The following is a 24,640-nucleotide window of genomic DNA, read 5'->3' as shown; positions in this document are numbered from 1 at the left end:
GTAACAGAGAAAAATAATAAAGAGAACTAGAAAATGGGATGTGGGGTTGGAATTTGGAAACAGTGTCAATTGCACAATTATTTGGGTTCTCCGCACCGCACAACGTTTCAGCCCTACTGGCTTTGGACTGTGTGGAGGGAGACAAACCAAATTTTGGGCTACCTCATGGAGCCTCTCCGGTGGGGAGTGGGGATAACCCCTGGTTGGTTCAGGGTCTCTGGAGCCTGTTGTCTCTCCCTGGGGGGTCAGTCGGTCAGGGACCTGGATCCACCAGGTCTGATCTCGGCGGCGGTGTTACACCAGTGTGATCTCCACTTCCTCCCTCTTCTTCACCTGGCCACGAGGCTGCTGCGGCTTGGGGGGCGGCGGTGCAGCGCGGACCTGTCCATAACATACAAACAAGCTAGGTTATTCCTTTGAGCGCCAAGTGGAACCTCAACAACGAGTATTTTCAAACTGGACAAGGGTCAGTATCCATACAGTGTGACTTACAGGTCGAATGGTGCCCCCCGCACCACCATCTGTTGGGTACCTGGGGGGCTGGGTGGAGTTCTGGGCAGGACCTGAAGGTGAGGGGGGCAGACAGAGTCATCATCACCACATCTTGGCATAGAAATCACTACAGGGTAGTGACATTGTGCCTTAATGAAAAAAACCCAGATGTGTCAAATCTCAGAATGAGGACTCTTAAAATCCATGCTGTTTATTACTTGTCCACGTCCCTACTTTTTTACATGCATTTATTATGATAAATAACATAGCCTGGTCCCAGATCTGGTTGTGCCGTCTTACCAACTCCTATGCTTGTTGTCATGCCATGGACTATAATACAGCACAAAACAGATCTGGGACCAGGCAAAGAATCATATGCATTGCAATAACATTTGAAGTACAAAATAATAAATAGTCAGCCTTTGAGGAGTGGTTCTTACTTTGCAAGTGGCCTTTGAGTGGTGCGGGCGGTGGCCTATGGTGGCCGTTGATGGAGGGGGGGCGGGGTATGGGGGAGGCGCTGGCACTGGAGGGGCTAGACTGGGGCGAGGGCAGAGTGGGGGTCAGGAGGGGGCTGCTCTTACAGGGGCTGCTATGGAACGGGCCCAGAAGGAAGGGACTCTGTGGAGAGCACTCGGAAAGAGGAGCGGGGGATGCCTGGAAGACAGCGCACACCACAGAATGAAATAAAACAGTAATATATTGATACTGTTATACAGTATCTTTATGACGTATACTGTATGGATGAGAATGTGAGCCGTGAGAACCTTTTTTTCTCCATTCATTCACTCAATGATTCATGTGTGTAAATAGATAGAGGACACAACATTGTATCTGTCCCATTATGGCGTCTGTGATAGCATGGGCAGCGCCGTTGAGGCCATCTCCATTTTGTAGTGGTACATTGTCTTCTACTACTTCTATGAGTTGGTAAACAAACTGAAAGAATGCATACTGCCACCTGTAGTGTGTTGTTTGAACAGCTATAAAGCAAAGGTTGGCTAATGATAAGGAAGGATCATATAATTCCATCCAGGTTAACCCATAGGAAGTCCCACCCAGTTGACTAGTTCAACAAAATGGTGAAAATCCTCAATGGTGCTGCCCATGCTAAAACGGGCTTTTGGGCACTAGTCCTCTATCCATCTGTATGGTAAACAGCTCCTATGGTGATTGCATACATGTGTGTACCTGCGGATTGCTGCTGGCCTCTCCTAAGACGTCGCCATTCTCGCTGTCTCCACCGGCACTACCCGCTGCCAGAAGGTCCTCCACAAGCACAGCAGGGAAGACACCCACGGTGCCATTGAACTCGCCCTCCCAGAAACCGTCATCCTCGTAGGTCTCGCGGCTCAGCACACGGATGATGGCACCCTCAGGGAACGAGAGCTCCTCACCTGTCTGGCCCGCGTAGTCGTACAGGGCCTTGGCGAAGCACACTGAGGGTGGCGAGGGGGAGAGAGCAAAGGTGAAAAGGGGAGGTGGAAGGGGAAAGAGAGAGTAAGAGAGCAAGGAAGAGATCAAAATGAAGAGAACATTTAAAAAAGCAATGGTCACAACATCTCAATGACATTGTTTATTCAATGTGGGGCGAATCCTAACTTTGACTTAAATCCAATTTCCTTTCATCTCCCACTGACATCAATGCATGACTAAGTGAAAATTGGACTTAAGTGAAGGTCAGGATTCGCCCGTGAGAGAACGTTGAGTCATGCTGCTCCAAACGTTTCGGCCAAATTCACTCTCTCTCACCACCACTGGAATCTCCGTTGGCGATAGGTGTGCCCAGCGTGTGTAGCTCTGACTCGGCCAGCTCGGGCTCGGTAGAGTTACTGGAGGAGTGGGAGCGAGCGTCCAGGGCGGCCAGAGACTGGAGCATGCTCATTAGGCTGTTGGACGAGGGCAGCTGCAGGTACTTCTCCGGGACATAGCCCACCTGGCCTGTCTGGTTCCTGGCCTGGAGACAATATTGGAACACACACACACACACACACACACACACACACACACACACACACACACACACACAGGGTTATCGTCAGTGATAGCAGGGCACACTGCAGCAACATGTTTTGTAATGGAAAACAAAACAAAGTTCTTATTGAACAAGTTAAGTAGTACCTCCCTATTTCACTCTGTTTCAAAAAAGTTCTCTCCCCACTGGACACAACCCCTGATGTGTACAGTAGGAGTATGATATGACTTCAGAGTACCACTTGCTTTATTGTAGTTAAAACACAAACTGAGGTAGCGTCACTCTTGAAAAGCGCTCTGTACCTTGACCCAGTCCTCCATGTCCCCATCATCGATAACCTCCAGCACCTCCTGTTCCTCGATGGTCAGCTCATCTGGCTGAGACGCCTGGGAGAGAAGAGAGAGGAAAGAGGTCATGTTTCATTACTGCAAGACTGCCCCAGTCAATTACGTTAATATATTATAGGTTGGAGCTGCATGCTGCTCACAGGACCTACAGTGGGAAGAATAAGTATTTGATACACAGCCGATTTGGCAGGTTTCCCTACTTACAAAGCATGTAGAGGTCTGTAATTTTTATCATAGGTACACTTCAACTGTGAGAGACGGAATCTAAAACAAAAATCCAGAAAATCACATTGTATGATTTTTAAGTCATTCATTTGCATTTTATTGCATGACATAAGTATTTGATACATCAGAAAAGCAGAACTTATTTGGTACAGAAACCTTTATTTGCAATTACAGAGATCATACGTTTCCTGTAGTTCTTGACCAGGTTTGCACACACTGCAGCAGGGATTTTAGCCCACTCCTCCATACAGACCTTCTCCAGATCCTTCAGGTTTCGGGGCTGTCGCTGGGCAGTATGGACTTTCAGCTCCCTCCAAAGATTTTCTATTGGGTTCAGGTCTGGAGACTGGCTAGGCCACTCCAGGACCTTGAGATGCTTCTTACAGAGCCACTCCTTAGTTGCCCTGGCTGTGTGTTATGGGTCGTTGTCATGCTGGAAGACGCAGCCACGACCCATCTTCAATGCTCTTACTGAGGGAAGGAGGTTGTTGGCCAAGATCTCGCGATACATGGCCCCATCCATCCTCCCCTCAATACGGTGCAGTTGTCCTGTCCCCTTTGCAGAAAAGCATTCCCAAAGAATGATGTTTCCACCTCCATGCTTCACGGTTGGGATGGTGTTCTTGGGGTTGTACTTATCCTTCTTCTTCCTCCAAACACGGCGAGTGGAGTTTAGACCAAAAAGCTCTATTTTTGTCTCATCAGACCACATGACCTTCTCCCATTCCTCCTCTGGATCATCCAGATGGTCATTGGGAAACCTCAGACGGGCCTGGACATGCGCTGGCTTGAGCAGGCGGACCTTGCGTGCGCTGCAGGATTTTAATCCATGACGGCGTAGTGTGTTACTAATGGTTTTCTTTGAGACTGTGGTCCCAGCTCTCTTCAGGTCATTGACCAGGTCCTGCCGTGTAGTTCTGGGCTGATCTCTCACCTTCCTCATGATCATTGATGCCCCACAAGGTGAGATCTTGCATGGAGCTCCAGACCGAGGGTGATTGACCGTCATCTTGAACTTCTTCCATTTTCTAATAATTGTGCCAACAGTTGTTGCCTTCTCACCAAACTGCTTGCCTATTGTCCTGTAGCCCATCCTCGCCTTGTGCAGGTCTACAATTTTACCCCTGATGTCCTTACACAGCTCTCTGGTCTTGGCCATTGTGGAGAGGTTGGAGTCTGTTTGATTGAGTGTGTGTACAGGTGTCTTTTATACAGGTAACGAGTTCAAACAGGTGCAGTTAATACAGGTAATGAGTGGAGAACAGGAGGGCTTCTTAAAGAAAAACTAACAAGTCTGTGAGAGCCAGAATTCTTACTGGTTGGTAGGTGATCAAATACTTATGTCATGCAATAAAATGCAAATGAATTACTTAAAAATCATACAATGTGATTTTCTGGATTTCTGTTTTAGATTCGGTCTCTCACAGTTGAAGTGTACCTATGATAAAAAATTACAGACCTCTACATGCTTTGTAAGTAGGAAAACCTGCAAAATCGGCAGTGTATCAAATACTTGTTCTCCCCACTGTATATGGTACGAGGTACGGTACCATACTGCACCGCATCTAAGGTGTTGAGTTAATTGCCAGCTTAAAGATAATAGGAAAGCACTCTGTGTGTGTGTGGGTACCTTGTATGAGTAGAGAACTTTGCAGGTGAGGGGGTAGTTCCTGAGGGTACTGGAGGGGCTGGAGCTGCTGTCGTCCAACACCTCTCCACTATCTTCATCCTCCTCCCTCTCTAGGTCACCTGTACCCTAAAAACACACACACACAGCAAGTTGTAGAGGATCCCTTTGAGCAAGGGAAGCCGCAGAATCGATACTTTCGATCACCTTGTGCAGGAGTGTCAAACTCATTCCATGGAGGGCCTAGTTCCTGCTGTTTTTTTTGTTTATCCTTTCAATTATGACTTAGACAACCAAGTGAGGGGAGTTCCTTGCTAATTAATGACCTTAATTCATCAATCAAGTGCAAGAGAGGAGCGAAAACCTGCAGTCACCCGGCCCTCCGTGGAATGAGTTTGAGAAGTGACATAGTGAGAAGGTGGTTTGTAGATCAGTGATCGGTGACTGCAAAATTTGTAGCCTTGTTAAATCAACCTGATCTCGCAAGCTCACATACTGTTAGCTTGGTTTCACAAGGCTAGTCAATCTCAAAACACAAACACAGCACAGGCTAAGCTAGCACAGGCTAAGCTAGCACTTTAAGGTTGAGAAACAGTGTCTTAAAGACACACCTCAGCTCCCTTATGGGATTTACCTGAGACCGGCAAATTCCAGTAGGCAGGTATAAAGGGGACAAAATGACAAATCGAGATGCGTTTGTGTGTATGAAATTTTGTCTCGTATTTGAATACATGTGTGTTTTGTGACTCACGGAGAGTGAAAGATCATGGGCATTTAGGTTGGCCCACCGCTCATTCTCCAGCTCCTCCATCACCTGGTTCATGGCGCTCTTCAGCCACGTCTCCACTGTGATGCCTGCCTCTCTCAGTAGAGCCAGACGAGCATCTGCCTTCAGCTTCACGGTCTGGAGTTAGTGACATATTATGAATTTCATGCTTATTTTGTCATATTATGAATTTCATGCTTTTATTCCCTCCTAATTCCAGGAATCTACGAACTGGGATTTCTGGAAAACCTGGGATTTTGCAACCCTAGTAATGACTAATGCTATAATAAAAAGCTCCCTTAGAACTATGTTGGATGTATTCTGCCTTATCCACCAACAGGGGACATCAGAGGCAAGAAAGTCTAAGGTGAGACAACCTGCTGGCCCACTGATAAACAAACCTCAGTAAGGGATCACACACACACGTGAGCACTGGTGGAATCATAACCATGGTCTCCTGCTCAGGAAACCAACGTCTCCTTCTTGGGCCAAGGGTGACAGATTTTAAGCCACAGGCAGGGCTACCTCATTGCTCTCGAGTGGCGCAGCGGTCTAAGGCACTGCATCTCAGTGCTAGAGGCGAGACCCTGGTTCGAATCCAGGCTATATCACAACTTGCCGTGATTGGGAGTCCCGTAGGGCGGCACACAATTGGCCCGGTGTAGGCCGTCATTGTAAATAAGAATTTGTTCTTAACAGACTTGCCTAGTTAAATAAATAAAAAATAAAATCACAACAATCCTACTAAACTTCACTACACACACGCACAAGTTTACCTCTGCTCTCCGCAGGTTCTCCCTGGCCTCCTCCATCTTGAGCTCTAGCTCGCTGCGGTTCTGCTCCGAAAGCCCCTGTTGGGTCCCATAGTCCTCCAGGGCCTGAAAGGTCACAGGTAACAGGTAGAGAACAAACTCATCTTAATGGCTGCATCTGATATGGAGCCCTATTCCCTGCATAGTACAGTAGGGAATAGGTTTCCATTACAGACAAAACCTATGACAAATCTTAAAAGAAACTACACCACCGCACAATGAAAAGAAGGAACCAAATCACAATCAAAAGCAGGAAATGTTAAAACAATAGGGCCATGAAAATGAGAAACGCTGAAATAATCAAGTAATAAATGGTAGACAACATTACAGTGAATAGAAGAAATTGTAAAACTCACAGATAAAGCATGACTCATTTAATATAATTTCAAGTCACGGGGTTGTTAAAGGGCCATGTTACATCCTGGTTTACTGGAAAACACTTGTCAGAGTTTGGCCAAGAACTACCTACATCCGTTATCTTATCACCAAATTTTAACAACAAACCATCAGGCCAGTAGGGCGATGGTTCGAACGTTTCCTAAACGTTTTCACTTCCCTTCCCTCTGACACAGTGCAAGCATCATAAAACTGATTAATTATTAGTATTTTATATTGGGTTAATGATATCTCCGTGTTGAGTCAGTTGGAAGTGTACTGAAGTTGAACAAATCTGAGCCCGTATTCATAAAGTCTATGAGTCGATGTAATCTTATCTAAAAGGCAGAACTTTTCCTAGATCAGCACTCCTACTCTGAGACACTTTGAATAGGCGATCCCTCGCTCTCACTTTTTAAAATGTCCATCCCTTTCTCTTTTCCTCCCTCTCTCTCACCCTCTGACTGTGGATGATGCTCTTGTGTTCTCGTGCCACTCGGGTCGCCCACTTCCGTGCCTCCTTATCCAGACTGTGCTCCTCCACTGTGCCACTCTCCTTCTGCAACTGCCCAACCTAGTGACCAGGGATGATGTATAGGGGAGGAAGAGAGAGAGTTGAATAATAATTGATAATATTCAGCTAAACATATTCAGCATCCGTATCTGTCCGTGCATCTATTAAAATAAGTCAAAAAGACATATATAATATATGGTACATATAAAACAGACATTCACCTAAATATTTATGGTTGGATATTGGAGCTGATATTTGTTTGAGGGTGAATGTTGGCAAATATTATGAAATTAGATTTTTGAGGAATGAACTCAAGGTGGCGTAGTAAAAAACATTATTCCACTATTGAGGCAGACGACGAAACAGTGTGTGTTTGTGTCGAAAGGAAAACAACCTAGAGGAAAGCACTTCCTCTATGGATGACCTCACAAGAGGAACACAGCCAATCCACATCCCAATGGGATGAGAGGCAAGGTCTCTAAATCAGGGATGTAATCAGTACAATGTGAAATGTCTGATATTTGCTCGGGGGTAGGTTGATTCCAATAATATAGGATTAAAAGGCGATCAGAAAAACATAAATTCCAGATTTAAAAATGGAATAATCTTGTTCTTATTTCTCTCCACAACTCATCTACAAGGCCTGAAGTCTCAGTCCAGGCCTCTCTGATGTGTAATGTGATATGTTCTGAACACTTCAAAATATAAAGGAATAGAGCTGACACGGTTCTCTAGTCTACATGACCTACAATCATATTCGTTCTACATAATAGACTTATATCAGAACGTTCTGTAACACTAAGTGTTCATTGTCCACCAAACAGAAGAAAACGTACTGAAACGGGGAGGGACGTCCTTGGACTTGTCTAATAATCAAACGGTAATTTTTGTTTCCTAATACAAAATGATTTTAAACATTTTCCATTGCACTTGGTAATGAACAGAGATCACTGGCCATCTGATGGACATGCGCAACAGGACCACAAAGTTTGGTCTCACCTCTCCTCAGGAAGGAGTTGACCAATACACCATGACTGATGATGACCCCTGGCATGATTCATGCGCACACAGCTGATTAATCTCTAAGCCCTCACAAAATAATGAGCCAGAGCAAAAAAGAACAGAAAGCCAGCGAGGGAGAGTGCGAGAGCCAGCGAGGGAGAGTGCGAGAGCCAGCGAGGGAGAGTGCGAGAGCCGGCGAGGGAGAGAGCGAGAGCCAGGCGAGGGAGAGAGCGAGAGCCAGATACGGATACCTCTGTCACATTGTTTAGGGAGGGGAAAGGGGGGGTAGGTTTGAGGGAGGTGGAGGGTGCAACTGCATCACTAAATGTTTTCTTTAGGAACAGGCCACCGCTTGTTTCACTACCAACGGAAAACAACAAGGGTCTTGGAGACAAACACCCTCTGCAGGCGGCAGAGGATGCGGAAAAGTGCACTGGTGGGCAGACAGACTGACTGGCAGGCTGGGTCAGTTGAGAACATGTTCCTCTGGGGCTCGCATGCACACCATATAACATACAAACAAACCTGCGTGCAATGAATTGATACGCAAAACAACGGCAGATTCAAAACTTTGAATTTTTCAATTTAAACTACTATTCAAAATTCTTGCAACTAATATAATGTTATATATATGGAGGATACAATCTTCCCAGCTCTGCAGATTCTGCTGTGAGGAGGCAGAGTCATTAGATAATTTATTTTGGTATTGTACATATGTAGCTCGTTTTTGGTCACAGGTCCAGGAATGGCTGAAGAATTGCAACATTTGCCTAGAACTAACGCTACAGATAGCAATACTGGGTGATTTGAAAAGCCATAGTCAAAATCAATCAATAATATAATAATTATTTTAGCAAAAATGTTTATTTTTAATTTACAATCTGTAGAAGCTATGAAAATAGGAAGGTTCAATTATTTTGTGAAGCATCACAGCACAGTTGAAAAATATATGGCAAATAGAAATCCGAAATGGATGATGTTGAGAGATAGATGGGAGGGGTTGAATGGAGCTGAAGGGTGGGACTAATAACAAGATAAACATTGTAAAGCATACGGGATCTGTAAAATGTATATAGGTTCGGAACTTTTGTGAAATAGCATAGTTACAAATAGAAATCAAACTGGATAGACATCAGAAATAGAGAAAGGACTAAGAACAAACAAGAGAGCTATTGTAAAGTAGACTGTCTGTAGAGTGTGTATAAGATGTATAAATTGAAGGTAAAAGCAGAAGTGTTTTTTAGTTTACTCCAATTGGGGGATCGGCGGTAGGGTTTGCAGGGAATAATAATAAAGGTATATTCTTTTTAAAAAGTCTGTCTATATAGGTATGTGTATGTATATATGTGTATATGTATGCATGTGTTTATGGATATATATATTTACCAAACAATATGGGGGATTGGAAATGATGCAGACAATTACATTGGAAGCGAACATTCTTTCCGCAATATTAAGCTGATCCACCCCTTAAACATTTTTATTTTTTAACTGCGTGCAACACAAACACACTCACCAAAACACAAGCATTGCATGTAATGGACGTCACTGTCATTTAACAGCTTGCTTCCTCCCTCACAGGTCCACTACTGTGATGGATTTTACAAATCCCAATCCTGTCTCGCAATGCCTTAGCCAGCTACGCCAAAGAAAAGCTAGCAATTCAATGGCATGGGGAGAGGCATTTCAAGTTGAGTGAGCCTACAAATTCAACTTGGTTACACATATGCACAAGCATGTACGGTAGAGCAGGTTAGCTAGCCTAGCAGTGAAGAAGGACCAGGGGTTCTACAAGAGGGTAGCTTTAGCATAGCTAGTGTGTAGCGTAGCACTAGCCAACACGTTCCATGAGAGAAGTAGCATTAGCGTAGCACTACTACCCACCATGTCAGTGTTGATGGGCTGGAAGAGGATGGCTGGGGTACTGTGGAACACTTGGTTCTGCTGTACAAACTGCTGCTGGTGAAAGTCCTGCATCATCTGAAGAGAACACACGAACATACGCAGATGCACACACACATGCAGACACGCACACATAGCCATTTAGTTAACCTCATAATACAGCACAATAGAAGCAACTGATAATCTGAAAGAGGCATAAAGGGATTAGAATAGATAAAACTCATTATCATGACAGAAGAGGCCTTAAACTCCTTTGAGAGTTTATTATGTCATCGGCGAGTGACCACACTGTTCTTATTTAAGCCAGGGCCATCAAAGGACCACTGACGGTCAGAGCAGAGCGCGACCTAAAGCTTGACCTAAAGTCACAGGGGAGCATTCACGGTCACCTCAAGGGTCATAGGAAGATTACCAGAGAGAGGTCAAAACTATACACCCACACACACAGCCTGCTGTGGCGTCACAGTGAAAGAGGAACTATATGAGTCAGCTGGTAGAAATCTGACCCCTCTGTGGGATCTGGCACCTACAGCTCGCTGCCTCCCTGCATATACACAGTACCAGTCAATAGTTCGGACACACCTACTCATTCCAGGGATTTTCATTATTTTTACTATTTTCTACATTGCAGAATAATAGCGAAGACATCAAAACAATGACATAACAAATATGGAATCATGCAGTGTTCTTCAAAGTAGCCATCCTTTGCCTTGATGACAGCTCTGCACACTCTTGACATTCTCTCAACCAGCTTCACAAGGTAGTCACCTAGAAAGCATTTCAATTAACAGGTGTGCCTTGTTAAAAGTTCATTTGTGAAATGTCTTTCCTTCTTAATGCGTTTGAGCCAATCAGTTGTGTTGTGACAAGGTAGAGGTGGTATACAGAAGATAGCTATTTGGTAAAAGACCAAGTCCAAATTATGGCAAGAACAGCTCAAATAAGCAAAGAGAAACAACAGTCCATCATTACTTCAAAGACATGAAGGTTTGTCAATCCGGAACATTTCAAGAACTTTGAAGGTTTCTTCAAGTGCAGTCGCAAAAACCATCAAGCGTTATGATGAAACTGGCTCATGAGGACCGCCATAGGAAAGGAAGACCCAGAGTCACCTCTGTTGCAGAGGATAAGTTCATTAGAGTTACCAGCCTCAGAAATTGCAGCCCAAATAAATGCTTCAGAGTTCAAGTAACAGACATCTCAACATCAACTGTTCAGAGAGACTGTGTGAATCAGGTCTTCATGATCAAATTGCTGCAAAGAAACCACTACTAAAGGACACCAATAAGAAGAAGAGACTTGCTTGGGCCAAGAAACACAAGCAATGGACATTGGACCAGTGGAAATCTGTCCTTTGGTCTGATGAGTCCAAAATTGAGTTTTTTGGTTCCAACCGCCATGTCTTTGTGAGACGCAGAGTAGGTGAACGGATGATCTCTGCATGTGTATTTCCCACCATGAAGCATTGAGGAGGAGGTGTGATGGTGTGGGGGTGCTTTGCTGGTGACACTGTCTGTGATTTATTTAGAATTCAAGGAACACTTAACCAGCATGGCTACCACAGCATTCTGCAGCGATACACCATCCCATCTGGTTGGCGCTTAGTGGGACTATCATTTGTTTTTCAACAGGACAATGACCCAACACACCAACAGTCTGTGTAAGGGCTATTTGATCACTCAACCTCAACCCAATTGAGATGGTTTGGGATGAGTTGGACCGCAGAGTGAAGGACAAGCAGCCAACAAGTGCTCAGCATATGGTGGAAACTCCTTCAAGACTGTTGGAAAAACATTCCAGGTGAAGCTGGTTGAGAGAATGCCAAGAGTGTGCAGAGCTGTCATCAAGGCAAAGGTTGACTACTTTGAAGAATCTAAAATATATTTTAATTTGTTTACTACATGATTCCATATGTGTTATTTCATAGTTTTGATGTCTTCACTGTTATTCTACAAGGTAGAAAATACTAAAAATAAAGAAAAACCCTGAATAGGTGTCCAAACTTTTGACTGGTACTGTACGTTCATGCTGGGTTGAGCGGAAACTAACTGTAAACTACAGTCGGGTTACAGAAACACAAGATGACCCCAAGAGCCCAGGACTAAGATTGCTGAGGGGTAACTGAATAGGTAGGAAGACAACAGCGTATTGGGATAAGTCATCTCTAAATCTTTAAAGCTAGATTCCATAATTGCTACATACATTTTTGGACTTAAATTATATTATACCCATAGATTTGTCAAGAAGATCATTTATAAATGCCTCATGAGCTTTGTTTAATGGTCGTATAGCCTCACTTGTATAGCCTCAAAACATGGTTAAAGCTATACATTTGATATCATGGAGGGTCAGTTGTTGCATGCATAACTCTCTAGCCCTATCCCTGAGCTTTTTAGCAAAACAGGGGTGGGGAGATGCTTTGTTATTGTTTAAATGAACAATTCTAGCTTTAAAAGAAAAATATGGACCTAAACAATGGTATACATGCTAACTTGACCATCTGGGTTTTGAATCTGGGTCTCCTGCACACTGAGCTAAAGCCTAGGCATTAGCTCAGGGGTGTTAATGCAATCCTTCAGCTTTCAGACAAGGTTCTGGACTAACCACCTGTTACACCGACTTCCCAGCATTCTCTGCATAGAAACTCTCTCCCAAAGTAAAAAATTAAAAAAAAACTCCAATAAAAGCCTGGTTTGTGCTGTATAGCCAATATCATTAGACCATAGGAGTTGGCAAAACAGCACAAACAGATCTTGGTCCAGGCTAGTTCAATGAAGGATAATACCTGGGGCCATTAGTATCAAGCATCTCAGAATTCCCCGTTCAAATTCCATTTCCTATACATTTTTTTCATCTAAAAGGCTAAACTGATTCTGGATCAGCGCTCCTTCGAGACACTTGACACACGGCCACTGGGCTAGTTTGCGTGCGCTCACCCTGTTGGAGTTCTCCAGGAGGATGTTGAAAGTGTTGTGAACAGCCTGATAGGACTCAAGCTCCATCTGGCATAGAGAGACCAGGTAGTCCTTCACCTGCTCATAGATGCTCCCATCCAGGACCTGAGGAGCGCAGTAAACAGGGAAATAACTTACCTTGTAATTTATCAGTAATGCAGCAATAACCCTCCATCTCACACACTCGCACACTGGTGGTGGCATTCCAGGTAGCCTGTTTTTGCAGTCATGCTAACTATGACACAGCAATCACCTGAGATATGAGGCAACTGCAAAAAAAAGTACCTGGAATGCCCGCATACTTTGTGTGTGCCAACGCCTCACCTTAATGCAGTCGATCAGGTCAGTGTCGTAATAGCGCTGCTGGTGAGCGTTAGCCGCAGCTAGCGTGAGGAGATAGTCGTTCCTGGCATGGGTGGCTTTGGAGTTACACTCACTCCTCTTGGCTTTCAGCTGAAAACATGCACGTCAGTAACTTAGTTTGATAGTTGTACTTTTTTTCTCCATTCCCATATGCACTTGAGTTTGTAGTCATGGCCAATTGGCCATACATAAAATGGATTCATTTAATTCTCTCACCTTTACACTTGCCCTCTGCAGACTGGACCTGGATTGGAAGAGACTCAGTTTGGACCTGGACAGAACAGAGGGAGAGATGGAACATATATGTGAACAGAGTCACACAAGACCAATGATTCCCTATAATCTTTCACATTGTCACTCCTGTACATTCGTGAGGATTGGATAGGTAGCATTACGGCAATAGCTCCACCTTTCCCTCAGATGTTACCCATCTGATCCTCTCAAATCTCCACAAGGCCGTAGGGGTAGGATTTTTTAGTTTGTGTGTGTGCGTGCACGTACTTGGCGTCCTGCTCGGCCTTGTCCCTGACGGCCTGGGCCATGGTCTCTGTCTCCTGATACTTCTTCCTGGTCTTAGCCAGCTCCTTCACCGAGTCCTGCAGCTCTGCCTGCACCAGCATCAGCTGGTCAATACACTGAACAAATAACCAGAAGGCATACAGTCAGCTGGTGAGTACTCTGGAGAATAGTGCTGAGCGATTAACCAACTTTTCTGGGGGTTTTCTGTTATTAAACAACCAATTGACTGATGTCGGTTCAATTACTTGAATTCCATTTAGACAGACGGCTCAGAGAGGAAGAGGGAAAGTGAGAGGTTTCACTTTGGCCAAGATCTGTCAGAAATAAGCCCAATGCGAAGTCTATTGGCTTAGTTTGGACCTAAGCTTGTCGCCTGCATTCCCGCCTTTGGGACAACAACTCCCATTGTTAGGCGGTAAACGGGAGCATCTCGTCATTATATACAGATCTTTGGACGGATACATTTTACACCTGCTACATTAGGTTAGATACACAGACTGCATAGACCACATGAGAGAGTAATGTACACAACGACAAGAGGGACAGAGACAGTTCGTGAAAGTATGCCGTATCAACTTTGAAGAACTAGTAAAATGATTGTCAGCCAGCTCTGCAGCATAATATGCAGTTTGGCAAAATACGAAGACCGTACAGTATGGGGAGCACATAGGTGTTATATGGCCTGGCTGCCTGCTACTGCCTGAGCAGAGATGATTACTTTAAGGAATGAACAATAATAAAGCCATCAAATAAAAACTAAGTAGCTGAAATATTGCATAGTAATTTCCTATTTTTCTATTGATGTCTACCCAATGTGGACCTGACAGAGACAATGAAATATTATCAATGTTCACTATTTTTGGCTTTGGAATTTCCATTAAAAGCTCTAAAATCAATGTAACGTCATTATCTCATAATGCATTTCATGTTTTAAAAAAATTGTCGCAACCAAAAACTGTGATAATTTGTTAAATCATTTAACCGAAACCTAAATAGACCTAAAAAAAGCACTAATAGCTCAGCACTACTGGAGAAACAACCAGAGGACATACAGTCAGCTGGTCAATACACATAGTCAGCTGGCACAGTATGGCTCATGTGGTGAAACATGTCAAATATCCTGACTCATTGCTAATACAGTTACCCAAGCCATGGTTCACTTCCTTCACTCAGACAGTGCAGGACTATCAGGGCGATGACTGGCCAATAGCTTCTACCCCCAGACCATGAATAGCCACTAGGCAGCTACCTGCTCCCCCCACCCTGCAATTACATCTGCGTTCCTGTACATGTGACTAACAACATACCTGGACAAGCATGCCTGTTCCACTGGTAGCCATTCTAAGATGTTTGTACTAAGAATAAATATGATATACCTATTAGGTCAGTCAGGGTGAACAAGAGGGTGCTAGTTGATGGTAGCCAGCGGAACATGGATAGAGATAAATAGAGAGCAAGTGTTGGCCAAAGCCTGACATCCAGTGATCATATGGACAGGGCGGCCATGTGGCCAACTCTTAGCTGATATTGAAGCAAAGCGTCCAGGCTTGGGCATGTTCAGTGGGGCGAAAACGTTTCAAAATGGACTAAAACATGGAGGTAAGGTTTTGCTCCAGTGTGCCAAACTGAACATGACCCAGTATATGAAAAGAGCATACCAAGAAAAACATTGTTTGCTGAAGTGTGAAGGCCCACCTGAACTATGACCAAGTATATATTAATACAGTGTCTTACAAAAGTATTCAGACCCCCTTGGATGTCTTCACTTTTGTTACAAAGTGGGATTAAAATTGATTTAAGTGTCTTTTTTTGTTGTCAATTTACACACAATACTCTGTCAGTGGAAGAATGATTATTTATTTAAGATAAATTCATAACTAAAATAGTCGTTGCAGAAGTATTCAGCCATTTTGTTTAGGCAAGCCTACATTTGTTTAGAAAACAAATCATATAAGTTACATGGACACACTTTTTTAATGACTAACACTTCCTCTGTCCCCCATACATATAACATCTGTAAGGTCCCTCCGTCAAGTATTGAATTTCAAGCATAAAATCAACTACAAACATCAGGGAGCTTTTCGAAAGCCTCAAAGGGCAGTGATTGGTAATTTGATAACAATAACAAAATCAGACATTGAATCTCTCTTTAAGCATGGTCAAGGTAATAATTATGCTGTGGAGTATGTATTAAACCACAAAGACACAGGGGTCTTACCATGAGGCCATTGGGGATTTTAAAACAGCTACAGAGTTCAATGGCTGTGATGGGAGAAAACAGAGGATGGATCAACAACATTGTAGTCGACTCCACTCTTAATGACAGAGTGAAAATCTATGGCAAGACTTAAATTGCTGTCTAGTCATGATCCCCAATATGTTGACAGAGCTTGAAGAATGGTTAAAATAAATGGGCAAATAAATATTGCACAATGCAGGTGGGCAAAGCTCTTATAGACTTACCCAAGAAGACTCACAGCTGTAATCAATGCCAAAAAGTGTTTCTAACATGTATTCACCCAGGGAGTTGAATACTTATGCAACGACTATATTTTATAGTTATTTCATGGTTATTTATTTTTTTAAATGTTACTATTTTTCCTTCCACTTTGACATTAGAATATTTTGTGTAGATTGTAGACAAAAAAAAGTACAATTCAATTCATTTGAATCCCACTTTGTAACACAATAAATCCAATGGGTCTGAATACTTTTGCACGGCCCTGTATATACAGTGCATTCGGAAAGTATTCATACCCCTTGACTTTGGGGCGGCAGGTAGCCTAGTGGTTAGAATGTTGGGCCTGTAACCGAAAGGTTGCTAGATCGAATCCCTGAGCTGTCAAGGTAAAAATTGGTTGTTCTGCCCCTGAACAAGGCAGTTAACCCATTGTTCCTAGGCCGTCATTGTAAATAAGAATTTGTTCGTAACGGACTTGCCTAGTTAAATAAAATATGTCCACATTTTGTTAGATTCATCAAGCTCTGTTCATCAGCCCCTCGATCCTGGCTGTTCTCCCAGTCCCTGCTGAAAAACATCCCCCATCGCAATGCTGCCACCACGCTTCACCGTAGGGATGGTGTCAGGTTTCCTCCAGACGTGATGTTTGGCATTCAGGTCAAAGAGTTCAATATTGTTTCCATCAGACCAGAGAATCTTGTTTCTCATGGTCAGAGTTTTTTAAATTTATTTCACCTTTATTTAACCAGGTAGGCAAGTTGAGAACAAGTTCTCATTTACAATTGTGACCTGGCCAAGATAAAGCAAAGCAGTTCGACACATACAACGACAGAGTTACACATGGAGTAAAACAAACAGTCAATAATACAGTATAAACAAGTCTATATACAATGTGAGCAAATGAGGTGAGATAAGGGAGGTAAAGGCAAAAAAGGCCATGGTGGCAAAGTAAATACAGTCCTTTAGGTGCCTTTTCAAATCAACTCAAAATGTATTGGTCACATACACGTGTTTACCAGATGTTATTGCGGGTGTAGCGAAATGCTTGTGATTCTAGCTCAGACAGTGCAGTAATATCCAACAGTTTCACAACACAACAACAAAAATACACGTACATCTAAGTCGGGTTGCAAAGGGTCAGAAACTTCCCGGGAAATTTCCGGAAATTTTCCATAGGAAGTTCAGTCCTGGAATTTTGCATAAATCCATCAAAAAAAGTTAGCTTATAACAGTGAACCTTTTTTTGTGGGATACACAAGGCAATTCTAGGTCTTGTGGCATATTTTGGTTAAACTATCCCCAATTCAATGGAATTGCAACCCTCTGCATGCACAGTACATTCTTCCATCACATGTACAGCGCACTCTTCCATTTTTTTTCTACTGTGTTATTGACTTGTTAATTGTTTACTCCATGTGTAACTCTGTGTTGTCTGTTCACACTGCTATGTTTTATCTTGGCCAGGTTGCAAATGAGATCTTGTTCTCAACTAGCCTACCTGGTTAAATAAAGGTGAAATAAAATAAATAAAAAACATGTCCAGCTGATTCTCAAGATCTTGCACACTAATGAAATGCTATTGAGCCCAAACTATACACTTTCTGAGCCGAGGACTACATGCTTTCTGGTAAGTTTTGATTACAATACTGAGTGGAGTGAATATAAACTCAGCAAAAAAAGAAATGTCCCCTTTTCAGGACCCTTTTCAGTCAAAGATCATTCGTAAAAATCCATATAACTTCACAGATCTTCATTGTAAAGGGTTTAAACTCTGTTTCCCATGCTTGTTCAATGAACCATAAACAATTAATGAACATGCACCTGTGGAACGGTCATTAAGACACTAACAGCTTACAGACGATAGACAATTAAGGTCACAGTTATGAAAACTTAGGACACTAAAGAGGCCTTTCTACTGACTCTGAAAAACACCAAAAGAAAGATGCCCAGGGTACCTGCTCATCGGCGTGAACGTGCCTTAGGCATAGTACAAGGAGGCATGAGGACTGCAGATGTGGACAGGGCAATAAATTGCAATGTCCGTACTGTGAGACACCTAAGAGAGTGATACAGGACTGACAGCTGATCGTCCTCGCAGTGGCAGACCATGTGTAACAACACCTGCACAGGTTCGGTATATCCGAACATCACACCTGCGGGACAGGTACAGGACGGCAACAACAACTGTCAGAGTTACAACAGGAATGCACAGTCCCTCCATCAGTGCTCAGACTGTCCGCGAGAGGCTGGTCTGAGGGCTTGTAGGCCTGTTGTAAGGTAGGTCCCTCACCAGACATCACCGGCAACAACGTCGTCTACGGGCACAAACCCACCATCGCAGGACCAGACAGGACTGGCAAAAAGTGCTCTTCACTAATGAGTCACGGTTTTGTCTCACCAGGGGTGATGGTCGGATTCGTGTTTATCGTCGAAGGAATGAGCGTTACACTGAGGCCTGTACTCTGGAGCGGGATCGATTTGGAGGTGGATGGTCCGTCATGGTCTGTGTGTCACAGCAGCATCGGACCGAGCTTGTTGTCATTGCAGGCAATCTCAATGATGTGTGTTACAGGGAAGACATCCCTCATGTGGTACCCTTTCTGCAGGCTCATCCTGACATGACCCTCCAGCATGACAATGCCACCAGCCACGCTGCTCGTTCTCTGCATGATTTCCTGCAAGACAGGAATGTCGGTGTTCTGCCATGGCCAGCGAAGAGCCCGGATGTCAATCCCATTGAGCACATCGGGGACCTGTTGGATCGGAGGTTGAGGGCTGTGGCCAATCCCCCAGAAATGTCCGGGAACTTGCAGGTGCCTTGGTGGAAGAGTGGGGTAACGTCTCACAGCAAGAACGGGCAAATCTAGTGCAGTCCATGAGGAGGAGATGCACTGCAGTACTTAATGCAGCTGGTGGCCACACCAGATACTGACTGTTACTTTTGATTTTGACCCCCCCTTTGTTCAGGGACACATTATTCCATTTCTGTTAGTCACATGTCTGTGGAACTTGTTCAGTTCGTCGCAGTTGTTGAATTTTATTTTCATACAAATATTTACACATGTTAAGTTTGCTGAAAATAAACGCAGTTGACAGCAAGAGGACGTTTATTTTATATGGCACACATGATTGTGTTAACTAGTAAATAGTAGCCTACAGCAAAGTGTGTTTCAATCATTTTTAACTTGTTAACTTCTTGACGCACCCATCCCGTTAGTGGGATCATTTTCATCAACACCTGCTGAATTGCAGTGCGTCAAATTCAAATTAAATAACTAAAAATATTTAATTTTCGTGAAATCACAAGTGCAATATAGCAAAACACAGCTTAGCTTGTTGTTAATCCACCTGGCGTGTCAGATTTCAATACAGCTTTTCGGCGAAAGCATAACAAGTGTTTATGTAAGAACATCTCTCTCAGTCGACAAAATATAGCCAAGTAGATTGGTCACGAAATTCAGAAAAGCAATAGATTAAATCGCTTACCTTTGAAGATCTTCGGATGTTTGTACTCACGAGACTCCCAGTTACACAATAAATGTTCCTTTTGTTCCATAAAGATTATTTTTATATCCAAAATACCTCCATTTGTTTGGCGCATTACGTTCAGAAATCCACAGGCTCGAGCGTTCACGACATCGCAGAAGAAAATTCCAAATAGTATCCGTAATGTCCACAGAAACATGTCAAACGATGTTTTATAATCAATCCTCAGGTTGTTTGTAAAATATATAATCAATAATATATCAACTGGGACTGTCGCTTTTTCAATAGGAGAAGGAGAGACAATGGCTGCCCCACTCTGTTGCGCAAGCAAAACTCTGCGAACACCCAGCTATCCACTGACGCGATGTTATCTTTCTCGCTCATTTTTCAAAATAAAAGCCTGAAACTATGTCTAAAGACTGTTGACACCTTGAGGAAGCCATAGGAAAAGTAATCTGGTTAATATCCCTTTAAATGGAGGCAAGGCATCCAATGGAACAGAGAGCTTTCAGGAAAAACAGTACTTCCTGGTTTGATTTTCCTCAGGTTTTCGCCTGCAATATCAGTTCTGTTATACCCACAGACAATATTTTGACAGTTTTGGAAACTTTAGAGTGTATTCTATCATAATCTGACAATTATATGCATATTCTAGTGGCTGGGCCTGAGAAATAGGCAGTTTCAAATGGGTACGTTTTTTAGCCAAAAACGAAAATCCTGCCCCCTACACTCAAAAAGTTAACATTTTATGCTAGTTAGCTTTTGCAACCATGTCAGTTTTTAGTTTGCTTTAGCCTGCTAATTGAGGAGTGTTAATTCACCCTTTTCCATACATGTTTATTTTAAAACATTTATCCTACAAAGGAGTTGTTTAATATAACTGTTTAACTAATTATCTGTACATGGAATTGTATGTTTCTTTTTACTCATTTTTTCCAAATCTTTACAAGAAAATGGATGCATTTCACTGCAGCTAATGTAGAAAAGCTGTGTACATTCGCAAATACTGTGCCAAGTCATATGTGAAGAATGCAACAAAGATGCAAAATCATCTGGCCAAGTGCCTAAAGTTCCCTCAGCGCTCACAACAAGCAACTTCTGACAAAAGTCCCACTAAATCTATTCAAGGTGATAATGATGAATCAGAAACCTTATCGATAGCAACAGCTCATGGTCCTCCTGGAATCAGAAGTTTTTTTTTACTCAATGGAGGAACGTAGTCAGAGAAATGGTGATGAATGTCTTGCTCGAGCTGTGTATGCAACTGGTTCACCTCTGATGCTCACAGGCAATGTGTATTGAAAGAGATTTCTGAGTATTGTTCGCCCAGCATACACCTCTCCAACCAGACATGCTTTATCTACTCATTTGCTGGATACAGAGTTCAAGAGTTAAAGTGAAGGTCAAGCAAATCATAGAGAAAGCAGACTGTATGTGGACAAGGAATAATTAACTGAATCATCTCCACCCCTCAACCAGTATTCTACAAGAGCACAGACACACCGGTCTCTACATTGCATATGACCCTGAAGGCAGTCATCACTGACCTTGGACCAAAGAAGGTATTTGCACTGGCGACAGACAATGCTGCGAACATGAAGGCTGCTTGGTCTAAAGTGGAGGAGTCCTACCCTCACATCACACCCATTGGCTGTCCTGCTCATGCATTGAATATGCTCCTCAAGGACATCATGGCACTGAAAACAATGGATACACTCTACAAGAGAGCCAGGGAAATTGTTAGTTATGTGAAGGGTCATCACGTTATAGCAGCAATCTACCTCACCAAGCAAAGTGAGAAGAATAAGAGCGCCACATTGAAGCTGCCCATCAACAGCCGTTGGGGTGGTGTTGTCATCATGTTTGACAGTCTACTGGAGGGGAAAGAGTCTCTCTAAGAAATGGCCATATCACAGTCTGCCGATATGGTCAGCCCCATCAAGAGGATCCTCCTGGATGATGTATTTTGGGAGAGAGTGGTAAGCAGCCTGAAACTCCTGAAACCTATAGCAGTAGCCATTGCATGGATTGAGAGAGACAATGCCATCGTGTCTGCTTGCAGATGTCAGAGAAGAAATCCGTACTGCCCTGCCCACTTCACTGTTGCTCCAAGCAGAGGAAACTGCAGTTCTGAAATACATCAAAAAGCATGAAGACTTCTGCCTGAAGCCCATACACGCCGCAACTTACATGTTAGACCCAAAGTATGCTGGCAAGAGCATGCTGTCTGGTGCAGAGATTAACAAGGCCTATGGTTTCATCACAACTGTGTCTCTCCACCGTGGCCTGGATGAGGGCAAGGTTCTGGGCAGTCTGGCGAATGGTCCTTGTTTGGGAACACACACACACCAAAGCAAGCAACAGGCTGACCAAACCAAAGGTTGAAAAATTGGTGGTCATCTGGGCAAATTAGGCTTTTTGAGCCCAACAACAAGCCATCCTCAACAAGGTTGGAAAGTGACAGTCAAGATGAGGCCTCAGAGTCTGATGTTCAAGAGGTGGACATTGAGAAGGTCCAGGGAGAAGACATGGAAGCGTTTTGGGTGTACGTTCAATTCAGGCCTATTTTTCAAAATTGTCTGGGGATCTATGAATAGCTCAAAAAAGCTCCAATCTTTACAGAAATTGTCTCAAATTGTAGACCTAGATCAACTGTAACAGAGCATGTAAAGTACATCAATGTGACTATCCTAGTTATGGCTCTATGCACCCTCAAAACTGGCTCGTTTTGGGTGTACGTTCAATTCAGGCCTATTTTTCTAAATTGTCTGGGGATCTATGAACAGCTCAAAAAAGCTCCAATCTTTACAGAAATTGTCTCAAATTGTAGACCTAGATCAACTGTAACAGAGCATGTAAAGTACATCAATGTGACTATCCTAGTTATGGCTCTATGCACCCTCAAAACTGGCTCGTTTTGGGTGTACGTTCAATTCAGGCCTATTTTTCTAAATTGTCTGGGGATCTATGAACAGCTCAAAAAAGCTCCAATGTTTACAGAAATTGTCTCAAATTGTAGACCTAGATCAACTGTAACAGAGCATGTAAAGTACATCAATGTGACTATCCTAGTTATGGCTCTATGCACCCTCAAAACTGGCTCGTTTTGGTGTGTACGTTCAATTCAGGCCTATTTTTCTAAATTGTCTGGGGATCTATGAACAGCTGAAAAAAGCTCCAATGTTTATACAAATGGTCTCAAATTGTAGGTCTAGATCAACTATAACAGAGCATGTAAAGTACATCAATGTGACTATCCTAGTTACGGCTCTATGCACCCTCAAAACTGGCTCTTTTTGGCTGTACGTTCAATTGAGGCCTATTTTTCTAAATTGTCTGGGGATCTATGAACAGCTGAAAAAAGCTCCAATGTTTATACAAATGGTCTCAAATTGTAGGTCTAGATCAACAGGAACAGAGCAGATTTTCAATTTGTTTCTACTCCTACTAGGCACAACGATACAAGGGTTCAAATTAGCTTCGATTTTAATGCACCCCTATGGGAGTACAGAATTGGGAAAATATTATTAAAAAATAGTTCCCAATATGCAATTGCGTTGAGTTTTGTCTCTAAAGTTACACAACGTTGTCCTCTAAATGACAGTGAAGGCAAAGCGTTTGCAACATTTGTCGTTTGCCCGGTACCGGTTCCCGAATAAATTAGTGCGGGTCATCCCAGGCCAGAGTAGCATTATGAAATCATAAAACACCCAGAAATGCGTTAAAACTTGTCAAAATTGGTGTAGAGTCTTGCAAGCACTAGACCATCGTTTCTAATTTAAAAAAATTGATTTCAGAGCAGTATTTCCTGAGATATAACATTTTTATCACATTACCTCAAGAGGTGAAACTCAGGGCTAGGTAACAAAAAAAACACTAAAATATTAATACAATGGTGAAAAAGTGTCGGAATTGAAATTTTCTTTCGGCCCTGCACATTTCAGAGGATGGCCTATTACAGTAAAAAAAAAAGAATCCAAAATTCCAATGGGAAATAAATAATTGAGAAAAGGATTTTCGGTGAGAACTGGTGAGAAATCAGGCGAAACGTTGTCATTGTAAGCGACGGGTATAAATTTGATATCGGCGCGTTCGGAATCTATTTAGTCTCTAGAAAATATTAACTTTTCGCCTACGACGAAAAATTAATTTTAAAATTTTCGGGGTTCTCGCCTCGAGAGGCGTTACCTTGGTAAAAGGGGACCCCAAAATTTTCCATACAAAACATATGTGCTCATATGAAAGAGGAGGTCAAATAAATTACATCTAGGGTCAAAGGTCAAAATTCCAGGTAGTCCAGGTCAGGGTGTTGAGTCTGATGTTCAAGAGGTGGACATTGAGAAGGTCCAGGGAGAAGACATGGAAGCCTGAGAGGTCGACAACAAAAGCTTTAGTTTCTAGACTATCATTTTACAGATGTATGATATAAACGTTTTTGCGAGATGCGATGGATCTTTCAATATTCCCTTTCTTTTGTTGTTCAGTGAAATCATCCCACGTGAAGAGTCAACTCATTTCATTAAATGCCTAACTAAAATGTTTGTTTTTTTAGTTATATTGGAAGGATTTAATCATTTGCAATTATGTCTACTTATGATAAGGTAAAACGTTTATGTTTCTGTCTCCATATGATATGGTAAATATATCCAATGCATTTAAATGGTATTAATATTAATTCCCATATTCCCACGGAACGTTTCCACCTCTAAATATTCCCTATAATGTGCATTCCTAAATCTAAGTAAGGAATGATTTAAGAATATATATAAATGTGTCAAAGAGGCATTGGACTAAGATAGGGTGGCATAGTATAGAGTACA

At 42.9% G+C, this 24,640-nt stretch overlaps 1 protein-coding gene across 1 annotated transcript in view; it reads right to left on the bottom strand.

The window, feature by feature from the left end:
• Positions 1–244: 244 nt before the first annotated feature.
• The window catches only part of LOC112258024 (F-BAR and double SH3 domains protein 2-like), a 47,699-nt gene continuing 23,303 nt past the window's right edge, over positions 245–24,640 (bottom strand). Inside the window, exons 6-20 of the mRNA XM_024432076.2 lie at positions 13,856–13,989; positions 13,571–13,625; positions 13,316–13,444; positions 12,974–13,096; positions 10,020–10,115; positions 7,077–7,193; positions 6,209–6,310; positions 5,418–5,570; positions 4,670–4,795; positions 2,770–2,853; positions 2,245–2,449; positions 1,684–1,931; positions 933–1,149; positions 493–563; positions 245–381 (exon numbers count right to left, since the gene is read on the bottom strand). Of these exons, the coding sequence (XP_024287844.1) occupies positions 295–381; positions 493–563; positions 933–1,149; positions 1,684–1,931; positions 2,245–2,449; positions 2,770–2,853; positions 4,670–4,795; positions 5,418–5,570; positions 6,209–6,310; positions 7,077–7,193; positions 10,020–10,115; positions 12,974–13,096; positions 13,316–13,444; positions 13,571–13,625; positions 13,856–13,989 (1,947 nt within the window). The 3' untranslated portion in view covers positions 245–294. The remainder of the gene's footprint in view (positions 382–492; positions 564–932; positions 1,150–1,683; positions 1,932–2,244; positions 2,450–2,769; positions 2,854–4,669; positions 4,796–5,417; positions 5,571–6,208; positions 6,311–7,076; positions 7,194–10,019; positions 10,116–12,973; positions 13,097–13,315; positions 13,445–13,570; positions 13,626–13,855; positions 13,990–24,640) is intronic.

Source organism: Oncorhynchus tshawytscha, linkage group LG09, assembly GCF_018296145.1.
Source record: "Oncorhynchus tshawytscha isolate Ot180627B linkage group LG09, Otsh_v2.0, whole genome shotgun sequence".
Classification (NCBI taxonomy): domain Eukaryota; kingdom Metazoa; phylum Chordata; class Actinopteri; order Salmoniformes; family Salmonidae; genus Oncorhynchus; species Oncorhynchus tshawytscha.
Note: the sequence above shows the minus strand (reverse complement) of the source record. Positions and strands in the feature narration are given on the sequence as shown.